At 44.1% G+C, this 22,166-nt stretch overlaps 1 protein-coding gene across 2 annotated transcripts in view; it reads left to right on the top strand.

Annotated features, from left to right (window-relative positions):
- Positions 1-22,166, top strand: part of LOC115196974 (fibulin-1) — a 49,914-nt gene that overhangs the window by 7,253 nt on the left and 20,495 nt on the right. Inside the window, exons 2-15 of one of the 2 annotated variants that reach the window (XM_029758056.1) lie at positions 3,043-3,151; positions 5,354-5,486; positions 6,561-6,711; positions 7,066-7,134; positions 7,241-7,333; positions 7,486-7,623; positions 7,924-8,061; positions 8,744-8,887; positions 9,203-9,328; positions 9,943-10,068; positions 12,585-12,704; positions 12,856-12,987; positions 13,261-13,384; positions 19,585-20,928. In XM_029758056.1, coding sequence (XP_029613916.1) covers positions 3,043-3,151; positions 5,354-5,486; positions 6,561-6,711; positions 7,066-7,134; positions 7,241-7,333; positions 7,486-7,623; positions 7,924-8,061; positions 8,744-8,887; positions 9,203-9,328; positions 9,943-10,068; positions 12,585-12,704; positions 12,856-12,987; positions 13,261-13,384; positions 19,585-19,963 — 1,982 coding nt within the window. In that variant the 3' untranslated portion in view covers positions 19,964-20,928. Of the gene's footprint in view, positions 1-3,042; positions 3,152-5,353; positions 5,487-6,560; positions 6,712-7,065; positions 7,135-7,240; positions 7,334-7,485; positions 7,624-7,923; positions 8,062-8,743; positions 8,888-9,202; positions 9,329-9,942; positions 10,069-12,584; positions 12,705-12,855; positions 12,988-13,260; positions 13,385-19,584; positions 20,929-22,166 lie in introns of those variants that run through there. The other variant, XM_029758055.1, reaches the window with a different exon arrangement.

Raw genomic sequence — 22,166 nt, 5'->3', positions numbered from 1 at the left:
GATTGTGGCTCTAGTCAGACTGAGGCCCAATGAAGGCTAGTTATGGGGCCTGTTAAAATGCCCTCTCATGTCCCCCTGTTGCTAAGAGCTTTATTACTCAATTCACGGGGGACAAGGAGCTCGACTGTTGCAGTTGTTAGTCTGGCTGGCCACAACAGGCTCGTTCAGTGAGTCAGCAACATAGTGTTTCTTGGCTTGGTAATGCATCTATTAGACTACCTATTACGTTGTTGTTTGATTATACACTCTGCTGTTGATTTACAATGAGAATGACTTTCATTTGCAGGAAAAGTTAGCAGCATGGTTGCTGTATAACAAAACTGCTTTTTATTAATCTGTCCACATTTTTGAATTGGTATTTCTCAAAGTTAATGTTGACAGTTCTCTAATTTGCTTTGGATAAATTACCATATTATTTTTATATTAAGTTAATTTGCTCACACATTTGGCCCCTGCCTGCAGTTACCATATTCAAGGATATACTGTTCAGTGCACTTGGAAAGTATTCAGACTCCTTGACTTTTTCCACATTTTGTTACATTCCAGGCTTATTCTAAAATGGATTCAATTGTTTTTTTTCCTCATCGATCTGCACACAATAACCCACAATGACAAATATTTTTTATATTTTTTATTTTTTTGCAAGTGTATAAAAACACAACAACTGAAATATCACATTTACATAAGTATTCAGACCCTTTACTCAGTACTATGTTGAAGGACCTTTGGCAGCAATTACAGCCTTGAGTCTTCTTGGGTATGATGCTACAAGCTTGGCACACCTGTATTTGGGGAGTTTCTCCCATTCTTCTCTGCAGATCCTCACAAGCTCTGTCGGGTTGGATGGGAAGCGTTGCTGTACAGCTACTTTCAGGTCTCTCCAGAGATGTTTGATCGAGTTCAAGTCCGGCCTCTGGCTGGGTCACTCAAGGACAACTCCACTTGGGCTGTCGTGCCTTTTACTGAGGAGTTGCTTCTGTCTGGCCACTCTACCATAAAGGCCTGAATGGTGGAGTGCTGCAGAAATGGTTATCCTTCTGGATGGTTCTCCCATCTCCACAGAGTAACTCTGGAGCTCTGTCAGATTGACCATCGAGTTCTTGGTCACCTCCCTGACCAAGGCCCTTCTCCCCCGATTGCTCAGGTTTGCCGGGCAGCCAGCTCTAGGAAGAGTCTTGGTGGTTACAAACTTCATCCATTTAAGAATGATGGAGGCCACTGTGTTCTTGGAGACATTCAATGCTGCAGAAATGTTTTGGTACCCTTCCCCAGATCTGTGCCTCGATACAATCCTGTCTCGGAGCTCTACGGACAACGGTAGGACCTTATATAGGAAGGTGTGTGCCTTTCCTAATCATGTCCAATCAATTGAATTTTCCACAAGTGGACTCCAGTCAAGTTGTAGAAAGATCACAAGGATGATCAATGGAAACAGGATGCACATGAGGTACATTTTGAGTCTCATAGCAAAGGTTCTGAATTTTTATCTAAATAAGATATTTCTGTTTTTTATTTGTAATGCATTTGCACACATTTTAAAAAATCAGTTTTTTTGCTTTGTCATTATGGGGATGTACATTGATTTGTATGTACATTGATGAAGAAAAATATGAATTTAATCCATTTTAGATTTAAGGCTGCAATGTAACAAAATGTGGAAAAAGTCAAGAGGTCTGAATACTTTCCGAAAGCACCGTAAACCAAGATCCCTCCTCTGGCAGAAATAATTGGAACTAAAAATATTTGTATACTTTTTTTATGGAACTATAAATTTAAGATAAAACCTCCAGACACATGTCCTCCCTTACTTGAAACCTCTGATCCTGTTTCGTTGGCCAAGCTAGATATCCCCTGATCCACTATATGTGTTATTATAGTCAGTGGTTGAATACACTATTGTTCCTTGTTCCAACAACTGGTTTATTAGATGAACAAATATGACTTTACTCATGAGTGTTGTTTAATAATGACACATGCCACTTAGCAGACACTTTTATCTAAGGCAACTTACAGTCGAGCATGCATACATTTTTACGTATGGGTGGTCCTGGGAATCGAACCCACTATCCTGGCATTGCAAGCACCATGCTCTACCAACTGAGTTACAGAGGAATTTTAGGAGTCCTTTAGGATTACTTATATCAATAAAAACCAATTTGGCAGACAGGCCTTTGTTTAAGCCTAAAGCAAGAAAGGACCAGCCAACCTGCCAAAGCTATTTCACGTTTGGCAGATTACACTAACCACAAGGAAATGAATGTATTTGATCTGATTGCGATGGCTGAAATGTTTACAGAGTCGAGGCATTCCGAGCTCTTTAATCCACATGAAGAAGCAGACGGAGCGCCACAGAGTTGATCCAACTCCGGTCGTTGCCTCTTATTTCTACACAACATATCCATCATTCAGTAATGCTGGCAAAAGGCTTACAGGCATTTAGAAACATTCCAAACAGCTTTGAATTTGTTTTTTAATCACTTGGAAGACAAATTGCTAATACTGTGAAAGTGTGAGTGGCATTGGGTAACAACAATATACTTGTGTCTTGGACCTCTTTTTATTTTTTTTGCACTTTTTGTTAACATACTTTGCATAATCGTTCTAAACATGTCAATCCTCATGTATTATTCACCCAGCAAAACATGACTTGAAACCTCTATTCTGTTCTAACAGTTTAGTTTGTAATTAATGTGAGAGTGCTTCTTATCCCTTGGGTTGACTGTCACCTTATGTAACATAGAAGGTGGTTCTGTGCATTATGAGCAACCTGAGCCCTGAAGGCTAACGTTAGCTCACGGAGCGAATGCCTGGACTTTAGCTCAGCAGGCTAACACCCCTATCATGGGAGATTTGATGCAGATGTTGACAGCTCTCGTAGGTCTCTAACTGTTTTAGAGGACTGATGAGTCACACTCCATTTTGGGGTCTCTAGATCGCCCACACCGATACTGTTGCAATCGCTTCAGTAGGCCAAGCCACAGCATTCAGCGTAAGCCTATGAATAACACACGCTGTTTGTTTTGTGGTTGTGTCCATCCACAGGTGGAAAACAGATCTCAATGGATGAGTGCTGTAAGGATGGTCGGGCTCGGGGCATTGACAACCAGGACTGCACAGCCATCCCTCTCATCTCTGAGTCCACCACATGCAGGTGAGTGGGGACTTTTTACAGTGGTTAATGTACTCCCTGACTGAACAGATTTACCCAGAGAAATACAGTGACTATAGAAAATAGATTATATTTCTATGGTCTTAACCTCTGTGCCCATAGGGGGGGGACTGCTTACCTCAATATTAGTCCCATGGGGTTAACTGTAAACTGTATAGATAGACTATGGTGCAATATGTATGGTGGTAGGCCATAGTGTGAGATGACTTTACCTTACCCCCGGTCGTAAATCCCCAGCCACATTCTTGAATTGACGTGAGAGCAGGAGACATTACACTAGTAATAATAACAGTGTAAGAACAGCTCTGGTAGTAAGAGTAGAAGGTGTTCTGCCACAGGTTCAAGGCCAATAAGGAGGAGATCTGTTGCTCAATCTGCTCTCTGATGGCAAATGTATTGACCTTGGCTACCCAAGTGATCCCGAATTTGTTCAAATTATAGAGTAAGGGTGGAAGGGTGATGGTTTTTGGTTGAGGGGAGGATTGGGTTTACGGTTTAGAGAGAGGGGGTATTGCCAAATCCAGGAAATACCACAGAGGTGAAACTATAGAGAGAGAACTGGAGAGGGGGAAGAACAGGAAATCAGAGAGCTTATTTCAGACACCAAAAAAAAAAAGACAAGAATAGAATAGAAAAGACAGACAGGAGCACTGCTGTGCCCTTAAATGGTTCTGCGGAGGTGACGTGAGTGCAGTTGTCGTGGGGACAGATCTAGATTATATGGAAAGAGAGAATTTCTGGTAAGAGGGTTGATAAAGACAGGCTAGTTGGTAGAGGAGTGGAGTGGAGAGGGGATCTAAGTTCTGCACTGTACCCAATCTCGTAAAACAGACAATGGGTTTCACTCACTCACTCACTCACTCACTCACTCACTCACTCACTCCCTTCAGACAGGCAGACAGCAACGGGCAGACAGACAGACACAAGCACCCCTGAACTTATTACCTCTTCCCCTACTGTATTTATTTATTTTATTTATTTTGCTCCTTTGCACCCCATTATTTATTTCTACTTTGCACTTTCTTCTACTACAAATCTACCATTACAGTGTTTTACTTGCTATATTATATTTACTTTGCCACCATGGCCTTTTTTGCCTTTACCTCCCTTATCTCACATCATTTGCTCACATTGTATATAGTCTTATTTTTCTACTGTATTATTGACTGTATGTTTGTTTTACTCCATGTGTAACTCTGTGTTGTTGTATATTGTCGAACTGCTTTGCTTTATCTTGGCCAGGTCGCAATTGTAAATGAGAACTTGTTCTCAACTTGCCTACCTGGTTAAATAAAGGTGAAATAAAAAATAAATAAATAAATTACAAAAAAATTGTACTTCCTCAGAGTAGCAAACCATTTGAGGCGAAGCACAGTAACCCAGGTCTCAGTTCAGTTGATGGTACGATAAAGAGGTGTACTGCCTGCTCTCACTCTCACTTCAGATCTGATTATTTACCACAGACTCACACAGCTCTTTGTCTACATCCATTTTCTCCTTTTGAAGTCCTTACGGTACTGTAACGGTTTCTGGTTTTACTGTAAAAGATTCATGAAGCCACTCCAGCCGGAGAGACAGGTCAGATAGGTGGATATCACAGGTCATCCTGCTGTGTCAGGAAGTTCTTCCAGGCCGGTTCAGACTCAGAGAGGGATGTATTCCAGTTACGTTGTCCAGGAAATCGGGTTACAAAATCAAAGCAGGATTTCTGGAAAACCTGGGAATTTTGGGTAGGTTACCGGAATTTTGCAACTCTATCTAGGAAGTGTTGCCGCCCTGCAGCCCTCTGTGTCCATCAGAGGAGGGACATCCAATGGGAGGTGGGAGGGTTAAAACAGTAACTGTAAATAATGGAATCTTCAATTAGCTTCACTGTACCCATAACAGTTAGTGTGGTAAGCCAATTGGAGACAGTGGTGCATTGACCCAACTCTGGTAAAGTGAAGATTTTAAACACAAAACAAAGTTTTAATCCACCTTGAGTTTCCACAGGGCCTTCCTTCTTCACTCAACCCACGTACAGCAGCTGCACCAACCAGAACTATTAGCAGATCCCTAGTAGGCATGCCCGGGGCTCTTTTTAACACGAAGCACTTTCAGACAGCGCTCTAATCCACTAAGGAGCACAGTGATAGAGTTCAAAATAACTGTGTTCCCTGTGTCTTTCCTGTTCCTGTCTGACAGGATAGTGCAGGAGCAGTGCTGCGCTGCGGTTCTGGAGGACAATATCTGCACCAGTGGCATCAACATGGCCAAAGACCAGGGGGCCTGTGACACACAGTTCACTGGAAGCATCTGCGAGACCAAGACTGCCAAGGTGTGTGTGTGTGTGTCTTTGAGAGTGTGTGTGAAAGACTGTCCGTGTGTGCGCATACAGCCAAGTACTTGTGTTTACATGCGTGTGTGTATGTGCGTGTATTAAAAGTGTGTCGGGTAAGTAGTCATTGTCTGCTTCAAAAACCTCACGCTGATCACCGTACATCACTCCACTGGACGTGCCATTTCTGCAGGCGAGTGAATGAGATGGTGAGGTGAGCAGGTTGAAACATGTCCCTCTGGGGAGGAGTGATGAATGGAGCTTGTTGCTGTCAGGTAGATTATCAATTCCCCTCAGATACTCTCTGCCAAGGTAGACTCTCTACACCTGGCTGTCCTCTTCCTCAGGATCCTACACAGCTCTCTATGCCCCCATCCCGCTGCACACCATGGCATCAGTCAAGGTCCTTGAAGCACTTTGCCAAGTGAGCCACAAGTACATTTGCCCAGGAGAATGAGGTCGTTGTTCGTGCAGCCAGAAACACGTCTTTACTTGATCCGCCCCTGGATTGCAGGTGTCAGCTGATTGCATTGAGGTGTGCTGCGTTTGATGAATGGGCGTTTAGAATGGGGGAAGAACCATAGCATAGCATGGTCATTTTTAAGCTCCCCCTAAAAGCTCTCAGTATACTACCACTTTATTTTCTTTGTAATTTATCAGACGCTCTTATCCGGAGCGACTTACACGAGCAATTATGGGTTAAGTGCCTTGCTCAAGGGCACATAGGTCCATTTATTCTTTAAAGAGTCAGCCTGGGCATTCGAACCGGCGACCGTTCGGTTACTGGGCCAACGCTCTTAACCACTAGGCTGCCTGCCACAACCGCACCACTCAACACCTCAAGGACAGAGATGATAGACAGACCAGACAGACACACTCAAACGAGATTCCTCCCGCTAGACAAGCCCGGATGGATCCCCTTCAGATAATGGTGATAGATGATAGTGGTGAAGTTGTGAAGTGGTGGTGATGATGATGTAATTCCCCCCTGTCCGTCCGTCCGTCTGTCATTCTGGCCAAATGATGCATATAAACACATTGAGTATTCGTATATCTCTGGTCTGACCCCTCCAGATGTGCTGTGACTGTTGTCTGCTGGGCCGGGCTGCTCGCGAGCAGGGTCTGACCTGTGACCACAGCCTGTCTCTGGGCTATCAGTGTGGCCTGGTGTCCCGGGCCTGCTGCGATGACAGATCCCCTGATGTGGAGACCAAAATCTCCCAGGGTAAGAGAATCAACTCGAAGACGAGGGAAGGACTAATGGTAGAGGGTGAAGAGAAGGTGGAGTGATTGAGGGAAGAGAGGTGGAGAAGTCAAGCGAGTGGAGCGGTGTGAGGAGGGGAACGGTGGAGTAGAGAGGTGGAGAGAGTGGAGAGTGGAAGGATGTATGGAACGTTATTCTTTCTAGTATACGTCCAATGCTACTCTGCCCTCTGGTGGCCACTAGGAGACAGGGGTCTTACTGTAGTTTTAGTAAAGAAGTCCATTGTCCTGATGCATTCATTGGTTTCAACACTCTTTGTTTGCGAACTTAGTTTTGGCCTATACTGGTCAATCTTCTCTTTTCTTTCCCCCACAGTTTCTGACAAAGACAACGAGACCCTCACTGAGAAGGAGAATCCCTTACCGAATAACATGTGCACCAGCGGTAACAACCCCACCACACATCACGTTCACATATAATAGACTGTGTCCTCACAGAGGAAGTCAGGAACAGAAGTCATTTATCTTCTGTTTGTTTATAATGTGCACAGGAGTAGCGACGTGTGCACAGGAATGTGTGGGCAACAGCACCTGTGCCTGCTTCAAAGGTTACAGACTCAAACCAGATGGGAAGAACTGTGAGGGTGAGTAGACTGGAGGTACAGTACCAGCCATATCTTGTTGAAAAGTTAGTGAGCTGGAATAAAACATCTAGTAGCGCCCCAGGACTAGGATTTCTTACCTCTTAGATACGGCTTCGATGCTATTCTCCCCTCTTCCTCCCTCCATCTCCCAGATATAAACGAGTGCCTGCTCGGGGCCAGTAACTGCAGAGGAGGCGAGCACTGCATCAACACAGTGGGGTCATTCCGTTGCCAGAGAGAGGTCAGCTGTGGTACCGGCTATGAGCTCATGGACAGCAACAATTGCAAAGGTCAGAGGTCACAACACAATGCCTCCTACAGGGGGCGAGGGAAAAATGAAGGATCAATATGTATGATTCATACATCCGTGATAAACTGGATCTATCAATCTATCTGTCTGTCTGTCTGTCTGTCTGTCTGTCTGTCTGTCTGTCTGTCTGTCTGTCTGTCTGTCTGTCTGTCTGTCTGTCTGTCTGTTCCCAAGAGCTGGTAGAATTTGACTTGCAATGAAGCTATTGAATATTTATGAGAATAGATTTGAATCACATATAGTTTGATTTTCCTCGTACAACATGCCTTCTTTCACCCAGACATTGACGAGTGTGAGTCGGGCACCCACAACTGCTCCCCGGACTTTGAGTGTCAGAACACTCAGGGATCGTTCCGCTGTCTGCCCAAGAACCAGTGTGGCGACGGATACATCCAGGACGCCATGGGCAGCTGCATCGGTGAGCACCAGGACCCTGACAGACGTTACCATGGCAACCTCTCATCAAGGCAACACATAACCCCATCCATCCCACATGTACCCCCAAAGCCAGTATCTTCAAAGTACAGTTCACAGTGTTCTCTGACATACATGGCATATTTTAGGAACTCATCATCGTAGTGGTGGCGGAGAGGAAGGGGCACAAGGGGTTCAGTGATATGACCTTGTGGTGCCCTATGTGAACCATACCAGAGAGGAAGAGGCGAAGCGAGAGGGCTGACTGCGCCACAAAATCTGTCCTTGCGAGAATAAAGCATAAAGCAGACCAAGTGGGATTTTTTTGTATGAAGGTCAATGAGAGAGTGTCGAATTCAGTCAACATAATATTGAATTGCACATTTTCTAAGTGAGGCTTATTTGATCAAATAGATGTTTCATAATGTTTAGGTTGTTACGAATGTACTGATTTAAGTGGACACACGTGGTATCCCGGCAACTTTGAAAAAACAATTCTATATCAGAGTTAGGCATGTTGTTCACATGAGTATCTGCCCTCTCATTGGCTAGAATGTTCCCACCAGCACCTCCTACTCCCGCCTGCCTTCCGCATTCCCATTGTTAGAGCAGACAGTCCAATATCTTGTCAATATATAGATCATCTTTGCCCGTATGTACAGTATAACCTCTGACCTCTATCCCAGACATCAATGAGTGTCTGGCCCAGACAGAGCCGTGCCGCCCTGGCCAGTTATGTATGAACACGATGGGCTCCTTCACCTGCCAGAGGAACTCTATCAACTGTGGCCGGGGATACCACCTCAACGACGGCGGCAACCGCTGCGTGGGTGCGTACAGCTGCCTCACTTGCATACTTAGACCTCATCGTGCCAGTTGGGGATAAGGCCTCCATAAGGTCCCTCTCCTGGGCTATATTAGACACCTCTGTCCAAGGGAGCCTCAACATCCCCTGTGTACACTGTAGCACTGCTAGAATGGATCTCTACCACGTTCACCTCCATTGATTAGCATCAGCAACCTGATACTGTAGCCTCCATGTGTTTCCTGTGGCCTCGCTGTCCTTTGGAATGCATTCTTTTGCTGAAGAATGTGCTTGTTTCTTCCTGTAATATCTTTATGGTCTCGCTCCCCCTTTGGTGCAGATATCGATGAGTGTAAGGGTCCTGATGGAGCGTGTGCAGGCCACGGCTGTATCAACCTGGTAGGATCGTTCCGTTGTGAGTGTAAGATTGGCTTCATCTTCAACAGCATCAGCCGCGTCTGCGAAGGTACGCACTGACTTGATCCTCCTAGTAGTTACATGACAGTGTAATGTCAGTTGGTGTAAGCAGGACGCCAACAGTCGTGACAGTTTATGACATCTGTCATGTGATTGTTATCACAGTAGGTCTTATGACAAAGGGTTCAAGTTAAGGGTCACCCAAGACCGGGTGGCTGTTATACAATAATATTATTTAAAAAATAAGGCACGAGGGGTTGTGATATACGGCCAATATACCACAGCTGAGGGATGTTCGTATGCACGACGCAACCCGGTGTGCCTGGACGCAGCCCTTAGCCGTGGTATATTGGCCATATATCACAAACCCCTGAGGTGCCTTATTGCTATTATAAACTGGTTACCAACGTAATTAGGGCAGTTCTCAAACCACGCAGTTTATAAAATAATCTAATATATGCCATTTAGCAGATGCTTATATCCAAAGTGACTGACATATATATATATTTTTTTTTACGTATTGGTGGCCTCGGGAATCGAACCCACAATCCTAGCGTTGCAAGCGCCATACTCTGTCAACTGAGTCATACAAGACCAGGATACAGTCATCTGTGCTTGGGTCTGTAGATGTTCAAGTTAGTGTCGTTTTCTTCTGTGTCTTAGATATCAACGAGTGCAGGCACTACCCTGGGCGCCTCTGTGCCCACAAGTGTGAGAATGTCCTGGGGTCCTACAAGTGCAGCTGCACCCAAGGCTTCAAGCTGGCCAGCGACGGCAGGAACTGTGATGGTAAGGCAGCCTTCCAAAGATAACAGAGGTGTTCAAATCTGGGCTTCTCTCATTGGCCATCTCTTGTTTTGCCTTAATGAAGTTTGTGGTCATGTCTCTTTCTCTCCCTCAAGATCATGTGCTTTTTTTTTTAAAGATATATACATCAATACACTACGAAAAGCAGAACAGAGATACAAAACACTTTGTTAGCATTTGTCAGCATCTTTGTTAACACTTGGAAGGAAATAGCACCTCCTGTATGCACTGCCGGTAATACCGTATACCCCGGTATGGTACAGGAACGGTATGAAGATATGGAAATCTGGAGGCACCAAAACATCACATTTTAGAGAGTTTTTGAGATTATTCCACTAGTAAGGTGCGAAAAAACTAAAAGCAGATTTACCTACCTCAGTGGAAATGGAAGGGATCTCCAGAGTTAGCCGTCCCTGAGACCGGGTCTGGTAGCTCGTACGTTTGTAGGTGAACAATGAAGTAAGGTACGGCGGAACTTTGTGTAAGAGGGCTTTATAAACAGAAAGAGTGCAATGGATCGATCTACGAGAACTCTGAGGGCCAGACTACTTTCTGATACAGGATGCAGTGAGGTGTACTGAACTTGTCGCCCTTAATAAAGCATAGTGCGCTATGATAAACTGCGTCCAATGGCTTCAATACAGTGTTCATATAGCCGATATCACGATAATCTATACTGTTGACTGAATGATTGGTTTTCTGTTATTTAACAAAAGGCATGCCATATTCCTATAAATAAATACCATTTTATTCCTTAACTTCTTAACTAACTCATCTATATGCTTTTTGAAAGTTAGCTTTTCATCATTCCAGTTCCCCAGATATTTAGAAGCGGGGACACGATCAATGTGGGCCTAGAGAAAGTGTACACTCCTTTTGCACAGTTTTCACATTTTGCTGTCTTAAAATCAAATACCAAAATGTATACATTTTCTATCGGTGTACACAACCTAGTCCACATTGTCGAAGTGCAAGATATTTTTGTATTTTTTTTAAACATTTTCCAAATTAATAACAAATACAAAACAAAGATGTCTTGATTGCATATATCTTCACACCCCAGAGTTAATACTCTGTGGAAACACCTTTGGCAGCCATTACAGTTGTGAATCTTTTTGAATAAGACTCTACTAACTTTGCACAACTTTTAGGGCAACGTATATCCAATGTTTTTGTCAAAATTGCTCAAGCGCAATACATTTTGTTGGGAGTCATTGATGAACAACAATATTCAAACCTTGTCTCTGATTTTCAAGCAGAATTAAGTCAGGACGAAGACTGGATCACTCAGGAACACTCAACACCTATTGGAAATCCATTATGGTGTGTCTTTCGGATTAACATTTGTGTAATTATCCCGCTGAAAAATATAACTCTAACCCAGGGTTATGTATTCAGAAGACTGAGTCAGGGTTTCCTCTAACTTCTTTATCTGGCCTTTGCTTCGTTCATATTTCTTTTGATCCTGACAAAATCACCTGTCCCTGCCGGTGACGATCATACCCATAACATAATGCTGCCACCACAATACTTGAAAATACAGATCAACAACATTGCATTCACTCCACATTACTGGCCTGTGTGACAAAGTGAAAATAATGAAGTATGTGTTAAAAAATCCACTCCAAATCATTAATGATGTTTTCGACAAGGCTGTTTAGTAATACTGCAAGACAACACAGCAAATAAATACACTTTTTGGGCCTAAATTGAAAAGTACAGGCTTGGGTCAAATCCAATACAGCAAAACATAGATTGAAACCCTGTATTTTCAAGTATTGTTGTAGCAGCATTATTTTATTGGGATGCTTGTCACCAGCAGGACTATGGGGTTTGTCAGGATCAAAATAAATATGAAAGGAGCAAAGCCCAGATATAAAGTTAGAGGAAAACCCACCCCAATCTTCTGAAAACCCAACCATTTGATAAAGTTATATTTTTCAGCAGGATAATTACAAGAAAGTGTATGCCAAAGACACACCATAATGGCGGCTTTCCAAGAGGTGTTGAGTGTTCCTGAGTGGTCCAGTCTCAATCCTGACTTATATTAGCTTGAAAATCAGAGACAAGATTTGAATATTGCTGTCCATCAATGACTCCCAACCAAATTTACTGAGCTTGTGCAATTTTGACAAAAACAATTGGTACATGTTGCCCTAAGAGTTGTGCAAAGCTGGTACAATCGTATTCAAAATGATTCACAACTATAATGGCTGCCAAACATGCTTCCACCAAGTATTAACTCTCGGGTGTGAAGACATACGCAATTACGATATCTTAATTTCTTTATTTGTAATTCATTAGGAATATGTGGAGTAGGTTGTGTAGATCAGTAGGAAAATAATCAAATTAATTCCCTTTTAAGGCAGCAAATGTGAAGTCTGTGTAAGGCGTGTGTGTAGACTTTCACTAGCGACTGTACATATGCATAAATCATCAGATACATTGTGTATAGATCACTAGTGCTATCTCTAACTGAGTTATATTGTTGGGTGTAGATCTAAATGAATGTGAGAGCAGCCCCTGCAGTCAAGAATGTGCCAACGTGTACGGCTCCTACCAGTGCTACTGTCGCCGTGGCTACCAGCTCAGTGACATAGATGGCATCAACTGTGAAGGTAGGAGATGCTAAAATGGTATCCAATGAGCCATAGCCTACTGTCAAACCCAATCAGGAGCCCCATTACTGAGGCATTTCTTGTCTTTACTTCCTGTACCCTTTACATCCACCATGTTTGACCTCTGATCTTTAACCTCTGACCTTTCCAGACATTGATGAGTGTGCCCTGCCCACCGGGGGTCACATCTGCTCCTACCGCTGCAACAACACCCCTGGGAGTTTCTACTGCACCTGCCCTGCCACCGGCTACACCCTGGCTCCCAACGGACGCAGTTGCCAGGGTAAGGCCTCACTCCTCAGGGGGGTGCAGGAGTCCACAGCATGGGGGTCATGGTCATACTTCAGATCAGAAGACATATTGTAACAGTGATGATTCAGGGTACATGAGCAACCTTGCCTGAGACCTGAAAACGTATGCTAGCTCCCTGAGCTAATGCCTAGGCTTTAGATTAGTGGTCTAACGCATTCAAGGTTTGAAGCCAGGGTTTTATGTTTGATATAAAGGATTGTCCATTTTTGTGGTTCTGAGTTTATCCGTTTCTCTTCCTGTCCAGATGTTGATGAGTGTGTGACAGGGACACACACATGCTCTGTGACAGAGAGCTGCTTCAACGTGCAGGGTGGATTCAGATGCCTGTCATTCGAGTGTCCGCCCAACTACCGCCAAGCAGGGGAGATGTGAGTACCTACCTACCTGAGGTCTCTTTCTCAAATACTGGGGGTATATATCTGTTTTAAGATCACATACCCATACTTGCGTCTTAAATAGTAGGCTAATTTTGGCTTTGACAACAGCTAATCAATTAGATATGGGGATGCGCTACCGAAATCAACGAATAGCGGGAAACAAAGCAATCGAGCATGATGCATTCTCAGTGTGCAAAAATTGGATGAGTTATAGTATTGAGTTTTTTTAATCGAGTATGGTTTAAATGCCAGGATGTTATACTAATTTTGACTCTTCGTCTAGTAGAATTCAATGCACTCTTTTCCACAATGCATCGGAAGAGGTGGGCTGCGAGTGATAGGCCGTAGTTCTCTTGAAGTAGCCAGACAACAAAACTAGGCTACATAATTGGGAAGATGCCGAATAGCGAAGCTTCTGCGGTGGTGTTCAAATGTAGGAAAAGTAGTTTTTGTTCTCTTTAAAATGATCATGAGTATTGCATTGTAAGCTACATCTTTGAAAACAGAAGTATTTTTTTTTTTTTAAGTGGATTTCTGTTTCCTAATTGAACATTTGTTTTGTTCTCTTGGCCTCCGTCAGAGCTTTTAAACTAAATACTAAACCATCTTTTGCTGTCCAGCAGTTCCGGAGGGGATGGCTGCCGTTTTAGGGGCTCCTAACCAACTGTTCTATTTTGTTAGTTTTTTCGCATTCTTTGTAAGTTATTTTGTACGTAATGTTGCTAGATATCAGAACAGCGATTAATCACCTCGAACTGGATGAAGATTTCTTCTTTAATGAGTCCGACTCTAAGGATATACTGCTTCCCTGAGACCAGGCCCAAATCCTCGTCATTCGTGTGAAGAAAATATGGAAATACAGAGTGTGGAGGTCGGGGTGCCTTGTGAGAATTCGTCGGCGAGTGGGTAAACCACTTCTACCATCCGTTCTATTGGAAAACGTGCAATCACTGGAAAATAAACTGGATGAGCTACGATCGAGACTATCCTACCAACAGGATATTAAAAATGGGAATATCTTATGTATCACTGAGTTGTGGCTGAACGACGACACAGATAATATAGAGCTGGCTGGGTTTTCCGTGCATCGGGAGGACAAAGCAGCTACGTTTGGTAAGACGAGGGGTGGGGTGTGTGCCTATCTGTCTATAATAGCTGGTGCGCGATGTCTAATATTTAAGAAGTCTCGAGGTATTCCTCGCCTGAGGTAGAGTACCTCATGATAAGCTGTAGGCTACACTATCTACCAAGAGAGTTTTCATCTATATTATTTGTAGCTGTCTATTTGTTACCACAAACCGCTGCTGGCACTAAGACCGCACTCAACAAGCTGTATAAGGTCATAAGCAAACAAGAAAATTGTCATCTACAAGTGGTGCTCCTAGTGGCCAAGGACTTTAATGCAGGCTAACTTAAATCAGTTTTACCGAATTTCAACCAGCATGTCACATGTGCAACCAGAGGGAAACAACTCTAGACCACCTTTACTCCACACACAGAGACGCATACAAAGCTCTCCCTCGCCCTCAATTTGGAAAATCTGACCATAATTCTATCCTCCTGATTCCTGCTTACAAGCAAAAACTAAAGCAGGAAGTACCAATGACTCGCTCAATACGGAAGTGGTCAGATGACGCGGATGCTACACTACAGGACTGTTTTGATTAGCACAGACTGGAATATGTTCCGGGATTCATCCATTGGCATTGAGCAGTATACCACCTCAGCCACCGGCTTCATCAATAAGTACATCGACGACGTCGTCCCCACAGTGACCGTACGTACATATCCAAACCAGAAGCCATAGATTACAGACAACATCCGCGCTGAGCTAAAGGCTAGGGCTGCCGCTTTCAAGGAGCGGGACACTAATCCGGACGCTTAGAAGAAATTGCGCTATGCCCTCAGACTAACCATCAAACAGGCAAAGCATCAATACAGGACTAAGATGGAATCCTACTACCCCGGTTCTGACGCTCGTCGGATGTGGCAGGGCTTGGAAACTATTACGTACTACAAAGGTAAACCCAGCCACTGCTTGCACAGTGACGCAAGCCTAGCAGACGAGCTGAATGCATTTTTTTCTCGCTTCGAGGCAAGCAACACTGAAGCATGCATGAGAGCACCAGCTGTTCCTGATGACTGTTTGATCACGCCCTTCGTAGCCGATGTGAGCAGGTCAACATTCACAAGGCTGCGGGGCCAGATGGATTACCAGGACGTGTACTCAGAGCATGCGCGGACCAACTGGCAAGTGTCTTCACTGACATTTTCAACCTTTTCCTGACTGAGTCTGTAATACCTACATGTTTCAAGCAGATCACCATAGTCCCTGTGCCTAAGAAAGTGAAGGTAACCTGACTAAATGACTACCACCCTTAGCACTTACGTCGGTAGCCTTGAAGTGCTTTAAAAGGCTGGTCATGGCTCACATCAAGACCATCATCCCGGAAAACCTAGACCCACTCCAATTCGAATACCACCCCAACAGATCCACAGATGATGCACTCTCAATCGCACTCCACACTGCCCTTTCCCACCTGGACAAAAGGAACACCTATGTGAGAATGCTGTTCATTGACTACAGCTCAGCATTCAACACCATAGTGCCCACAAAGCTCATCACTAAGCTAAGGACCCTTGGACTAAACACCTCCCTCTGCAACTCGATCCTGTACTTCTTGACGGGCCGCCTCCAGGTGGTAAGGGTAGGCAACAACACATCTGCCATGCTGATTCTCAGTACTGGGGCCCCTCCTGTACTCCCTGTTCATCCACAACTGTGTGGCCAAGCATGACTCCAACACAATCATTAAGTTTGCTGACAACACAACAGTGGTAGGCCTGATCACCGACAACAATGAGACAGCCTATAGGGAGGAGACCTGGCCGGGTGGTACCAGGACAACAACCTCTCCCTGAATGTGAGCAAGACAAAGGAGCTGATCGTGGAGTACAGGGAATGGAGTGCCGAACAGGTCCCCATTAACATCGACGGGGCTGTCGTGGAGCGGGTCGAGAGTTTCAAGTTCCTTGGTGTCCACATCACCAACAAACTATCATGGTCCAAACACACCAAGACAGTTGTGAAGAGGGCATGACAACACCTTTTCCCCCTCCGGAGGCTGAAAAGATTTTGCATGGGTCCCCAAATCCTCAAAAAGTTCTACAGCTGCACCATCGAGAGAATCCTGACCGGTTGCATCACCGCCTGGTATGGTAACTGCTCGGCATCCGACCGTACGGAGCTACAGAGGGTAGTGCGTACAGCCCAGTACATCACTGGAGCCAAACTTCCTGCCATCCCGGGCCTATATATTAGCCGGTGTCATAGGGCCCCAAAAAAATTCAAAGAATCCAGTCACCCAAGTCATAGACTGTTCTCTCTGCTACCGCAAGGCAAGCGGTACCAGAGCGCCAAGTCTAGGTCCAAAGAGCTCCTTAACAGCTTCTACCCCCAAGCCATATCACTGCTGAACAATTAATCAAATGGCCACCAGGACTATTTACATATTGACACCCCCCTCCCTTTGTTTTTACACTGCTGCTACTCGCTGTTTATTATCTATTCATTATCACTTTCCCGCTACCGACATGTACAAATTAACTCGACTAACCTGTACCCCATCACATTGACTCGGTACCAGCAGCCCCTGTATATAGCCTCGTTATTGTAATTTTATTGTTACTTTTTAATTTTTTTTTTTTTTTAGTAAAACTCTATTTCTTGAACTGCATTATTGGTTAAGGCCTTGTAAGTTAGCATTCCACGGAAAGGTCTACACCTGTTGTATTTGACGCATGTGACAAATACAATTGCATTTTATTTCTGAATGTGTCAGCACCGGGGACTCGGGATGTGGCTGTGGTACTGATGTCATGTTAATCAGGTCTTTTGATTTGAACGTCTGGATTGTTGTTTTTTTTTTGTAGGCTAGGCTACCTATTTAATAATTCAAGGCTTAGCAGTCATTCTGATCTCGTTCCCAATGATCAGTGCTTTAGTTTATTATGTTGCTGTCCAGCGGTTCTGAATTTGCAATGCACCCGACTGTCCACGTTTTTCGGTCCAATAGCCTTTTGATTTGAACATATGCAACGTTTTGGGGTGTGTACTCGGCTGTTTAATTTCATTTATATGTGTTACAGCACTTTGGTTTCACTAATAAATATGTTGACATGGAACCAAGTTATCGGTTTCTGTCTTCAGTCCTTTTTATATGGGCTATATGGGCTACGGTATAGGTTAAATGTGATAGTCTGCCTATAACCAGCCTGAATAGGCCTATAACGCCATTCTTATTCTATTCAGAGTTTAGAGAAATTAATCTAACTGGAATTTAGCTATTATCCGGCTAGTTAATGCGATGCATGTCTGTTGAATTTAGAAAAGTCCACCCACACTCGGCCTCGCCCCACCTACTTAGCCAGTCTGGAGCCACTACTGCGTTGCGGCCGTGTCATACTGCATACTTTTTACTAAACGGTATGTGCTAAATAGTATGTAACGATAAGTACATACACAGTTTAAATGACAGAGTAAAGTTAACTGTAATTGAAGAAAATGTTACTCTGCCATATATAACATTTGGTACCAGTCTAAAAAGAATAAAACGTACTCTGGCAACCGTTATTATTTCACAGTTGTTTATGCTGAATTTAACGTTGATATTTAACTCTATGTCATTGCGCTTCACTTTGTACAGTATTAATTGAACATAAATATGTTACTTCTTTTAACTCTCTGCAGGGGTGTTCGGTATTCTAGAGTTAATTCTTTCGAGTAATGTTCATTCTCACAATATAATCGTAAGCATTAATTCAACTCCTGTGTCGTCAAACTCAACACTATTTGGAGGTTTACATGGTCACATTTAAGGGTGTGATATTAATGTGTCGCATTAAGGTAGCTTGCAATGTGACATCCGATCTTTGTTGGTATAGATTTTAAAGGGAGGATTGTCCAGCAATTTTACATCACCCACAACTTTTTATATATGTTTTTTATAATTAATTTTTTACTTCAGTTTATTTTAGTAAATGCTTTCTTAATATTTTTTTCTTAAAACGGCATTGTTGGTTAAGGGCTTGTAAGTAAGCATTTCACTGTAAGGTCTACACCTGTTGTATTCTGCGCATTCAGAATGCATGTCAGATCAGGGAGGAGAGTACTGTCGTTAGAGACTTCCTACATAATGTAAACTGGAAAAGACTTCTCAGTAACAGTTGCAATAAATCCAACCACTTACAGATTGTGTTGATCAACGCCTCGGGTAATTAACCTATTTTTGACACAATTGTCTGGAAAACCTCAATGCTTCATGAAGCTTTGTTCTGCATCACTAGCTTTAACTCCCTGTCTCTGGTTACTGTTAATGGAGTACTCAGTCCCAATTAACTCCAGTTATCAACACTAACTCCCGGGAGCGTATCACTCTGTTCAGGGTTAAATCAAGTGGAGTGAATTTAACTCTAAAATGTTTTTACTTTGTCATTTCAACTTGACTTGATTTACTGTGTAGTATGCAGTCTAAGTATGCAGTGCGTTAGTATGGCCAACGTCACAAGCTCGTCAAGTAAGGAGTTCTCAGTTAAATTCTCATTGACCAAGGGGATGATTTCAGGGAACTCCTTGTTCGTCAAGAGAACACAAGCATTACTGGGCTGGCCTGGTTACACATCCAGGATGTGGATGGGAAGGATCATTTGAAAATAAAAATATCAGAGCCAGCACGGCATGGTCGGGTCGGTGTGGATCAGGCACCAGTTATTTTATGGCCTCTGCTCTATAGTGTATACACAACCTCAACCCCATCTCCAACTCCTACCTCTGTATTGAAGCTGTGCATGCCCAATGTTGATGCACAATCAGTTAGGATTCAGTTAAAGCATGTTCTGTTATGTTCCGTGTTAATGCAGGCAGTTGAGTGACGAAATGTAATACTTTGCTTTGATATGTTCTTGCATGACCCTACAGGGGGCAGAGTGACACTTGCCGTTACACAGAAACACATGAGGCTGCTGATTCTGATGTGACTTTGTCCCTTCCAACCTAGCCCCTCCCAGCTAGCAGCATGCCATGCATGGCAAATCAAACTCATACCTCTCTATTTTCTCTGTTTCTCTGTTTGTTCTGTCTGTCCGTCTTTGTCTTGTCTTGTTCTGTCCCTGGCCCTTGTCTTTCCTTACAGTCGTTGTGAACGCTTGCTTTGCAATCAGACTAGCGAGTGCCTGGCCTCGCCTCTGAGAATAACCTACTACCACCTCACCTTTCCCACCAACATCCCTGTGCCAACTAACGTCTTTCGCATGGGCCCGTCCAACACCGTGCCCGGAGACCACGTCCAGATTGCCATCGTCGGCGGCAACGAGGGCAGCTTCTTCAGCGCTCAGAGAGTACCCTCTGGTGGTGTGATGGCTGTGGTGCAGCCCATCACTGAGCCGCAGGACTTTGAGCTGTCTCTGGAGATGAGACTGCTGCGTCATGGCACCACCAGCACCTACCTAGCCAAAGTCCGTGTGTTTGTTGTCCAGGAGCACCCAGTAATGCCGTTCCAGAGTAGAGAGTAGTAGCATAGCAAAAAAAATAGCAAACACTGCCACAATAAGCAAACACCAACACAGCTGACGTAGAACTAAAGCCGCATAGCTGTCATTTGTCTCCTTGTTTTTGTTCCTGTTGTGTTTTTGTGATTACTGTAGCTTATTCCACGTATTCCCCAGCAAGACAGGCCAAATATAATGTACTCTGTTGGAGGTATGGCGTTTGAATAGCCACTAGGTGGCAATCTAAGGCAGTGTATTGAGGTAGTTGCCTGGGGATGCCTATTGATTACTGTACAGTATTGTGAATGATCATTTACATGGTGTAGACCTAATATCTTATTGTTGATTTGTTGAATAAATTGAATCAGACGTTCAATCCGGATCTATTTTCTAACACACAGTATGTTTTGTGGACAGCATCAGATATCTAATTTTGAATAGGAGAATTACATAGCTGGGGGCACTATGACCTGTAACATAAGTATGCAGTTAATATATGGGGCAAGAGTATGTGATTTGTAAAAAAGTATTTTCAGTGGCACATCTGTTTAATAGAACTGTGATATTCCAGTAGGTGATTATCAATGTTTTATATGGCGTATTAGCACTGTCGAGTCATGGTTGATTTGGTGGAAGCAGTTAATTGTTGGATGTACATACTTGTAATCCGGTCTCACATCCTGCACTAGCCTATTTTAGGAATAATGTGAAATGCACAGATAAATTCTACTGCATACTGCGCGTATAAAACCAAGCACACAGTGAATCAAATACACGGCAGGGTAAGTGACAGGTGATGGGATGCAGTCGTGGAAGACAAGGAAATATGTCCAGCACACAGTATAAATAGCCTGACGTGCCGTTAGGCCACCAGTCAGAGCCTGCCTGGGCTGTGGCTTAAAATAACTAAATTCATGTGTGGGTACCAGGTTCCTCCTGACCTGTCAGAGCAGTAAGGATGCACCTCTCTATTGGGGATATCCTTAAAATAAAAAAAACATGGCGGTCGGGACACAGCTACAGAACACTAGATTTTCTTCTTTACTCTGACAATGAGTTATGGGGATCTGGGTTCTGGCCGGTGGTCTGAACAATTTGTGGCGGAGCAACATCACCGCTCGGAGAATGAATGATGCCCTGCTGTATTTGTGTTGGGGCGTTATCAATGCGCAGACTATAAATAATAATTACCCAGAAAACTTTGCAGCGCTTGACCAGAGGACTTCCATCCCATCCAACAGTCTGTTTTCCTTTCTGGTCTTGAAGTATTGGGGTTTTTCTGTAGGGCTGGGTCTCTCCGGGCCACGTGAGCTGTAGAGAGAGATGAGAGGACGGGGATGTAAGGGCCTTCCTGTGGCACACACACACACACACACACACACACACACACACACACACACACACACACACACACACACACACACACACACACACACACACACACACACACACACACACACACAGAGGCCATAATTAGCACTCTTCTCCACTTGCTGTCTTGTCTTTGATGTGCGAGGGGCAGTTCACCCTGGGTCATTATAATCTCGTCAATTTACTCTGTGGCCCAGCGGAGCAGAGCATTCGCCCTGTCCTCCAGGGCCTGCTCTCTCCTCTCGCTGCTGCAGGCCGAAGTATTATAAACTTGGAGAACATTTTGTGGCTTTGGCCTGGACCAAAGTAAAACTTGGACCCAGCCGCTAATTGCTAATTACAAGCCCCTACCCAGTGGCGGCTTTACTTTTTGTCAGGGGCTTCTCCCCTCTCTCCATGTAAGGAGCCGTGCAACCCGAGCCAGGTTCTGGCCTGGGGTTCTGGCCTGGGGTTCTGGCCTGGGGTTCTGGCCTAGGGTTGAGCTACTGCCTATAGGTCCCACGAGGAGAGATAATGAACCACTATGTAGCTACATTATATATTAGGCTGGAGCAGTGGTGGACGTTCACTGGACCTATACATGTTACTGGCCAGCTACTTACAGGGTGACGTACATTGCATAAACTTCTGTTTGAAGCCCATCCACACAAGACTATATAAGCGGCATATAGGGTATTTTGGCTGCTTAGACTAGGTTCATGGAGAAGCTGAGTTCATTGGGAAGAGCATGATACATCCTCACACTCCACCAAGCTGAGGAGATAACAGCTGACGTTGAGTTGTAGAATTTGTTTCGATATGTTTTGTAACCAGGACCTCTCTCGTCATCCCCAGGGCATTGATGATTTAAAGACGG

This window comes from Salmo trutta, chromosome 7 (assembly GCF_901001165.1).
Source record: "Salmo trutta chromosome 7, fSalTru1.1, whole genome shotgun sequence".
In the NCBI taxonomy this organism is placed as follows: domain Eukaryota; kingdom Metazoa; phylum Chordata; class Actinopteri; order Salmoniformes; family Salmonidae; genus Salmo; species Salmo trutta.
Note: the sequence above shows the minus strand (reverse complement) of the source record. Positions and strands in the feature narration are given on the sequence as shown.